The 8,043-nt window shown below is 61.9% G+C and overlaps 1 protein-coding gene across 1 annotated transcript in view; it reads left to right on the top strand.

Annotated features, from left to right (window-relative positions):
• KCNT1 (potassium sodium-activated channel subfamily T member 1) overlaps nt 1-8,043 on the top strand; it is a 51,849-nt gene that overhangs the window by 19,160 nt on the left and 24,646 nt on the right. Inside the window, 4 exon segments of the mRNA XM_032261924.1 lie at nt 174-268; nt 1,321-1,501; nt 7,045-7,209; nt 7,492-7,628. Of these exon segments, the coding sequence (XP_032117815.1) occupies nt 174-268; nt 1,321-1,501; nt 7,045-7,209; nt 7,492-7,628 (578 nt within the window).

Genomic DNA, 8,043 nt, shown 5'->3' with positions numbered 1-8,043 from the left:
TGCCCCGTGGGCCTCAGCGCGGACGCAGGTGTGGCCGGGTGCAGGCTCCCCCATGGGCTTCAGCGCGGACGCAGGTGTGGCTCAGCCATCTGTTCTCCCCATCCCACTCTCTACTGATTGCTCTGGCGGGGTGCACAGTCCCTGCCTGCTGACAGCCGCCGCTCCCTCCACAGAACGACTTCCACCGTGCCATCCTGCGGACGCAGTCGGCCATGTTCAACCAGGTCCTCATCCTCTTCTGCACCCTGCTGTGCCTTGTTTTCACGGGGTGAGTGTCAGCCATCGGTGTGAGCACCCCAGGACGTTGGGAGGGCCTGAGAGGGTGCAGATGCCCGTGTCTAGGCGGTCAGGGGACAGGAAAGGCCACGCTGCCTGGGCTGCCGCTGTCGGGCCGCCCAGCTGGGACTGAGGTCAGGAGGCAGCTCCAAGCCCACATTCGCACTACATAAGCAGCCCTGTAATTTTACTCTTCCAAGGCCAGTGATACCTAAGTCTGGCTTCCTGGTCTATGCCACTGACATAGGGAAGGGGACTGGCCCCTAGGCCAGGGGTGACTCCTGGCTGAGGCCCAGCTGTGAGGTGTGGGGGTGCCCAGAGCTGCGAAGGCCTCCACCCGCCTGAGTGTGCCCCTGTGCCCTGGTCCTAGCCAGGCCTGGTCACCACTTCCCATCCCCAGGCAGGCATGCCAGGCAAGCACAGTGCCCTGGGGGCAGGGAGAGTGCCCGGTGCTTCCTGCCTCCCCTCCGCCACTGCCCCTCGTGACAGACACAGAGCTCAGCAGGCAGATTGGGGCATCCATGCAGATGGCATCTGGGACCTGTCAGTGACCCCGGCCCTGCCCATTAGACCCCCCAGTGTTTTCTGGCTGTGCCCGGCAGAGGCCTGCATGTGGCGAGTAAGGGGCATGGCTCTGAGATGGGGCTGGAGGGCCCAACCCCATGCCCACCCCAGCCCAAACTGATGGCACAGCCCTACATCCCCTGCTCCCAGAGAATTTTCCAGAGGCCTAGGAAAGAGCGCTGGGCAGGCAGGGAGGCTCTGGGGAATTTACTGTGAACAGAGGCCGCCACACTGTGGCCAAGGGGTCAGCTGCGTTGTCAGCCAGCGACGGGCAGGAGGCGGCCCAGGCAGAGCCTGGGGACAGATGGGTGGGGCTGAGGGCCCGGTGCCACCCAGCTGTCAGTAGGGTGGGGCTCACCTGGTGACGAGGCGAAGCTCAGTCTCATGGACAGCGAGGGTCCCGTGGGCAGGCAGGAGCCCCAAGGGGCCACGGCCCCGGCTCCCGGGCCCCAGGCCGCCCCTCACTGTCCGGGGTTGCAGGACCTGCGGCATCCAGCACCTGGAGCGGGCGGGCGAGAACCTGTCCCTCCTGACCTCCTTCTACTTCTGCATCGTCACCTTCTCCACCGTGGGCTACGGCGACGTCACGCCCAAGATCTGGCCATCGCAGCTGCTGGTGGTCATCATGATCTGCGTGGCCCTCGTGGTGCTCCCACTGCAGGTGGGTACCCTGGGCGCCAGCAGCAAAGGGACAGGTGGGGACTGGCAGGGGTAGGGGGCTGCCGGGGTCATGGGTACAGGGTGGGGTCACTCCCAGGAGGCCAGGCAGGCGGTACCTGCTCCGTGGAGGCCCCACTGAGGGTCTGCGGTGGATCTGGTGCTGCTCCGTGCGGTGGGTAGTGGGTCTGCGGTGGATCTGCTGTTCCGTGCGGTGGGTAGTGGGTCTGCGGTGGATCTGGTGCTCAGTGCGGTGGGTAGTGGGTGTGTGGTGGATCTGGTGCTCCGCGCGGTGGGTAATGGGTCTGTGGTGGATCTGGTGCTCTGCACGGTGGCTAGTGGGTCTGCGGTGGATCTGCTGCTGAGTGCGGTGGGTAGTGGGTCTGCGGTGGATCTGGTGCTGCTCCGTGCGGTGGGTAGTGTTGGGGTCCCACGAGCCGGCATCTTCCTTCCAGGGAGGTGGCAGGTCTCTGGTGCCGGGGTGGCCTCCCAGGCTCCACGCGGAGTGCAGAGGGATCAGGGTGGACAGGCAGCCCAATTTCCCATCCACAGCCAGGTGCAGTGGCTGCCAGGCCCACAAGGGGCACGCCCCCAGCCACCCCAGCAGCTTCCCTGTCACCACTGCTGAGGCCCACTGCCCACTGAGCAGAGGAGGGGGCAGGGTGGGGCTGCAGCAGGAAAGGTGGTGGCAGAGAGGGCAGCTGCCCCAGGTTGTGAGTGCTCACCCCAGACTGCCTCTGACACCTCCTCCAGGCAGCCCAGCCCACCCTGGAGGGTCCCTGCTCTCAGGGAGACAGGAGGGGGAAGGGACCTCTGTGGGCGGTGGCACGTTCTTCAGGAGCCTGGGTGGGAGGAAAAGGGCGAGGTGGTGGCCAGACCCTCAGGTGGCTGCAGGATGCCAGAGAGATGGGCAGGGAGTGCCTCCCGGGAGCCGATGCTGACCCCAGACTCGGCCCAGTTCCCTCCCTAAACGGCAGAGGGCGTGGCCTGGCTCTTCCCCCGGCTGCATCCCAGCCGCAGCTGTGGCTCCAGCTGGATGGCCCTCAGTGTGGGCCACGTTCTCCCCATCTGCAGGTTTCCGTCCCCCGACTCCATATGGCGGCGTGCACGTCTTTCCACCTAGTTGCCGGCCCCCCCACCACCAGGTGCCACAACCCTCCCATCTCTGGGAGCTGCCCGCTGCTCTCTGGGCCACCCCCGGTTCTCACCCATGAACCCAGTCTCTCTGATCTAGAAGAATCCCGGCCGCGTGGGGCTTCCCCATTACTTCCTGCTCCGTGATCGCTCCTCTCACTTTGCTAACAGAATCTTCCATTCACAAATGGTTTTGATTTTTTTTAATTAGAGATGGCGGGGGTCCTCACTCTCACTTTGTTGCCCAGGTTGCCCTCCAACTCCTGGGCTCAAGCGATCCTCCCGCATCAGCCCCAAAAATAGCTGGGATTACAGGCGGCTTGGCTTTGATTTTAACAGATTCACCAGTGTTTCCTTACAGTTTGTTTTCCTGTCTTGACTACAAAGATCATTCCCTCTCTCGATCATAAACCTGGCTTCCTGTTTTCTTCTAAAAGTGTGAAGCCCGCCTCTCACCTGCAGGATTTCACCCACCTGGAACCACTGCGTGGGGTGGGGGTGGAGTTGGGCTCTCCCCTCTGATGCCCACTTCCCGATACTCCACACTCTGCTCCTTTCCCTGCAGGTCAGGAGCGAGGGTGGGAGCCAGGCCAGGAGCACAGCGTGGTGAGGGCCACTCCCTGCAGTGACACTGCCTCCCACCTCGGCCCTCCTGCCTCAGTCCATAAATCTCACCTCAAATTCTTACCATAATCACCTCTGCAAAGACCCTTTTGCAAATGAGGTCCCATTCTGAGGTCCAGGGGGGACCACTTTTAGAGCCACCCTTCACACTGCTATGGGCCCCCAGCCTCTGTCCCTGGTCCTCCCCTGCCCACACTTCGCCACGTGGCCGGCACCTGCTGAGGCTGCTGTGCTCGGCTGCTCTGCAGAGACCTTGGCCTCTCCAGTCTCTGAATTCCCCACAAACCCTTCCAGAGACGCCTCCGAGAGGCCCGAGGCCCAGCCGAGGTCAGAGGGTGGGTCAGTAGGGCCGATGCATCCCCCTTTCCCTGTGGGCCCGCGGCCCAGCCACACACAGCTCCACCGTTGTACGCCATCCGGCTCCTCTCCCCCTCCACACACCCCAAAGTGAACAGGAGCCCCAGCCAACCCCAGGGTCACTTTCAAATAAAGCAGCAGGGACACGATCTCTTGTGCTTCTCAGGAGACCGTGGCACCGGCAGGTAAGGGCCAAATCGGGGTGTGCAGCAGGCATGTTCCGTGTTCTCTGCTGTGTCCACAGCCTCCAGGCTGGGGCCGCCTTCCCAATCTGCTCCTGAAGCATCAGGGGCCCCCACTCCCCTTATCTCCATCAAGAAATAAGACAAGGCCAAGCGCGAGGCTCACGACTGTAACCCCAACACTTTGGAAGGCCAAAGCGGGAGGGTCGCTTGAGCCCAGGAATTTGAGACCAGCCTGGGCAATATAGAGAGACTCCCATATCTACCGAAAAATACAAAAGCTAGCTGGGTGGGTGTGATGGCACACACCTGTAGTCCCAGCTACTTAGGAGTCTGAGGCAGGAGAGTCGCTTGAGCCGTGAGGTCAAGGCTGCAGTGAGCTGTGATCGCGCCACTGCACTCCAGCCTGTGCAGCAGCGTGGGACTGTTTCAGAAGAAAAATCGGCTGGGCCCAATGGCTCATGCCTGTAATCCCCGCAGTTCAGAAGGTGAGGTGGGTAGACCGCTTGAGATCAGGAGTTCAAGACCAGCCTGGGCAACATGGCAAAACCCTGTCTCTACCAAAAATAGGAAAAATTCGCCAGGTGTGATGGCACACACCTGTAGTCCCAGCTCCTGGGGAGGCTAAGGCGGGAGGATCACCTAAGCCTAGGAGGCAGAGGTTACAGCAAGCCGAGGTCACTCCAGCCTGGGTGAGAGACGCCATCTCAAAAAAAAAAAAAAAAAGGTGACTCCAGGTTCACAGAGTCCTGCAGCCACCAACACACCTGGACTGCTCTTCAGGGAAATTCACTGAACAAACGCACCATCGTTCTATGAACTGATTGCATCGACGGGTGTGGCCATGGTGACAGCAACGCCCCAGCAGCCTGCGTGCGGAGCTGTCATTGCAGCTCAGGCTGTGTCCACAGTGGGGTCCTCAGATCAGCTGCCACCTGCCCGCCTTGTCTCCCTCCTCCCATGTGGGGCAGGCAGAGCAGGCCCGGAGTGGGACGAGCCCTAAGCAAGACATATGGAAGGCGGGCGCTAGGGGCCAGTGTACCATCTGTCCCATCAGCCCTGCCAGGCCTGGTGCTCAAACCTGGCCCAAGGTGGACCTGTGCCGTCCCTGGCCGGGCTGGGGGTGATCAGGACGGTGATGCCACTGACCCCACCATCTGAGCCGCTCCCTGCCTCCCCCAAATGACTCTGTAAAGACAGCCTCTCACTGGCAATGGTAACGGGCTGCGGTGCCCTTGCCCTTGGTCTCCACGGAGATGAATTCACCAGTGACAGCCCCTGAGGCAGAGTGACAACTCTGAGGCCCTGGCTCTCGAGTGTCCCTGCTGGAACACAGCGATGCCAGCTGGGGGTCTCCCAGAAGCGTCCCTCCAAGCTCTGACGACCAAGGCAGACACGTGGCTTAGGCAGCAGACATGTATCCTCTGCCAGCCCTGGAGACCAGAATCGGAAGTTAAGGGGCTGGCAGGGCCGGCCCTCTCTGGCTGCTTTGAGGGAGGTCGTCCGACGCCACACTCCAGCTTCTGGTGGTGCCGCAATCCGTGGGGCTCCGTGCGGTAGAAAGCTCAGCCTCCGCCCTGTCTGCACCTGGCCTCTTCTCTACACCGCTGATTGGATTTAGGGCTCACTCTAACCCAGGAGGACCGCATCTTAACTAATTACAGCTACAGAGACCTATTTCCAGGTCATCGCGGCGAAGGTCTGGGCAGATGTGACCTTTAGGGGTCACCACAGAGCTGCCGGCATTAGTTCCTTCGTCCTCATGGCAGCCCTGGAGGCAAGTGCCAAGCCACCATCTCGCGGGTGAGGAAGCTGAGACTCATGGGAGGCAGGGACGCGAGCCCTGGGGTGTCTGACGGCAGAGCCCTCTGCCAGCACCATCCGCGGGGAGCCTCTGTTCCAGTCGCCCTGGAGTCTGGAGCACCTCCCAGCTGTGGACCTGTTCCGTGTGGTAAGGCAGTGGAGTCCCGTCACTGGAAGGAAGCAGGTGCTGGATAAGAGCGACAAGATGGTCTCATTTAGATAACAGCTCATCACCCATGCTGGTCCACACTGCACAGGAGCTCCCACCAGTGTCCATTTCACACGTGGTCAGTGGAGCCGGGCACCATAACTCATGCCTGGAATCACAGCCCTTCAGGAGGCCAAGGCAGGGGGATCGCTTGGGCCCAGAGTTCGAGACCAGCCTGGGCAATGTAGTGAGACCCCATCTCTACAAAAAAATACTATCTGGGCATGGTGCTGGCACACATGTAATCCCAGCTACTCGGGAGGCTGAGGCCGGAGGATGGCTCTCGAGCCCAGGAGGTCGAGGCTGCAGTGAGCTGTGATCGCACCACTGCACTCCAGCCTGAGCAACACAGTGAGACCCTGTCACACACACACAACAATTCAATAAAATATGTGAAATGAAGGAATGAACTTGATGCTTGGAAAAGCCAGAGACTTTCAGTCAGGCGCGGAGGCTGACGCCTGGAATCCCAGTGCTTTGGGGGCCCTTGGCAGGTGGATCACCCGAGTCAGGTGTTCAAGACCAGCCTGGCCAACATGGTGAAACCCCAACTCTACTAAAAATACAAAAATTAGCCAGGTGTGGTGGTGCACACCTGTAGTCCCAGCTGCTCGGGAGGCTGAGGCAAGAGAATCGCTTGAACCTGGGAGGCAGAAGCTGCAATGAGCCGAGATCGAGCCACTGCACTCCAGCCTGGGAGACTCCGTCTCAAAAGCCAGAGGCTGTCCCCTCCAGGCAAGCCGGGCTGGTGCTGCAAGGCCCGATGGCCTCTGTTTCGGATCTGTCCCCTTTGAGTCTATGGAGCATGAGCCGGGGCAGGCGGAGTCAGACCCACGGCCTCCAGCCGCTCCCCACCTGGACGCGAGCTCCTGACTGTGAGGCCAGGGAGTGCCTGGAGGACCGGGGCCTGACTCCTGATTTGGCCGCCCTTACCGTCAGGAGGAGGATCCCTAATTCCACGGCGGAGACTCCCCACCCTCAGTGTACTCCAGAATCTGCAGCTGCCCCCTTCCCTTCACACATCCTGCCAGCTGGGCCTGCGTCCTGCTCTGTGTCGTCTGGGGCTGTCAGCACCTGCAGCTTCCGTGTGGGAAAGGCCCCCCAATGTAGATACCACCGCTGAGCAGGCCCTGCCCCCGGCCCCCAGCAGACAGTCATGTTGGGGGGCCCAGGTGCTTCCCCGGGAGCCCTCGCTGCCCCCGGCCTGGTCGCTGGCACTCACCCAGCTCTCGCCCGCAGTTCGAGGAGCTCGTCTACCTCTGGATGGAGCGGCAGAAGTCGGGGGGCAACTACAGTCGCCACCGCGCGCAGACGGAGAAGCACGTGGTCCTGTGTGTCAGCTCCCTCAAGATCGACCTCCTCATGGACTTCCTGAACGAGTTCTACGCCCACCCCCGGCTCCAGGTGAGGACCACTGACCGCCGCCCCCAGAGATGCCATCTTATCCCCAGGACTGCTTGGCAAGTCCCTGAGTCTTCTCAGCCTCAGTTTACCCCTTCAGTGAGGGTGGCAGCCCACATTTGAGTGGGGAGGGTCCTGTGGGGGCCCCTTCATTCCCTCCCACCAAATGCAAGATCGCATTGAGCGCTGGGGCCCAGAGGTGGTGGGCGCACACAGTCCTGAAGGCAGGGCCGCCCGACGGGCAGGGGCTGGCTCAGAGGGTCCGACCCTGCGCCTGGCCGGCAGGACTATTACGTGGTCATCCTGTGCCCCACGGAGATGGACGTCCAGGTGCGCAGAGTCCTGCAGATCCCACTGTGGTCCCAGCGGGTCATCTACCTCCAGGGCTCTGCACTCAAAGACCAGGACCTCATGCGGGCCAAGTGAGTGCTGGGGGATGGGGGGGTGGCGCAGGGGGTGTGGGGGACAGAGGGGGCAGTGCGAGGGGCAGAGGGGGCAGTGCTGGGGTAAAGGAGGCAGTGTGCGGGTGAAGCGGGTGGCACGGGGGCACCTTCCTGAGACAGGTCGGCTGCTCGGGGCTGGGGCATCAACCATTGCTCTCCTGGCCAGTGAAAGCCATGAGAGCAGTGTAGACCATTCCCAGGGTGGACCTTTTGAAGTGAACCAGCCAACATGGACTGTCTGGGGTGAACCATCCAGGGTGGATCATCTGGGGGTGAACTGTCTAGGGTGGACTCTCTGGGTGGACAGTCTGGGGTGGGCTCTCCAGGGTGGACGGTCTGGGGTGGACTCTCTGGGGTGGACTCTCTGGGGTGGACAGTCTGGGTGGACAGTCTG

This window comes from Sapajus apella, unplaced genomic scaffold (genome assembly GCF_009761245.1).
Source record: "Sapajus apella isolate SASKATOON/1434 unplaced genomic scaffold, GSC_monkey_1.0 scaffold126, whole genome shotgun sequence".
Classification (NCBI taxonomy): Eukaryota; Metazoa; Chordata; class Mammalia; order Primates; family Cebidae; genus Sapajus; species Sapajus apella.
This window is presented reverse-complemented; position numbering and strand designations above follow the sequence as displayed.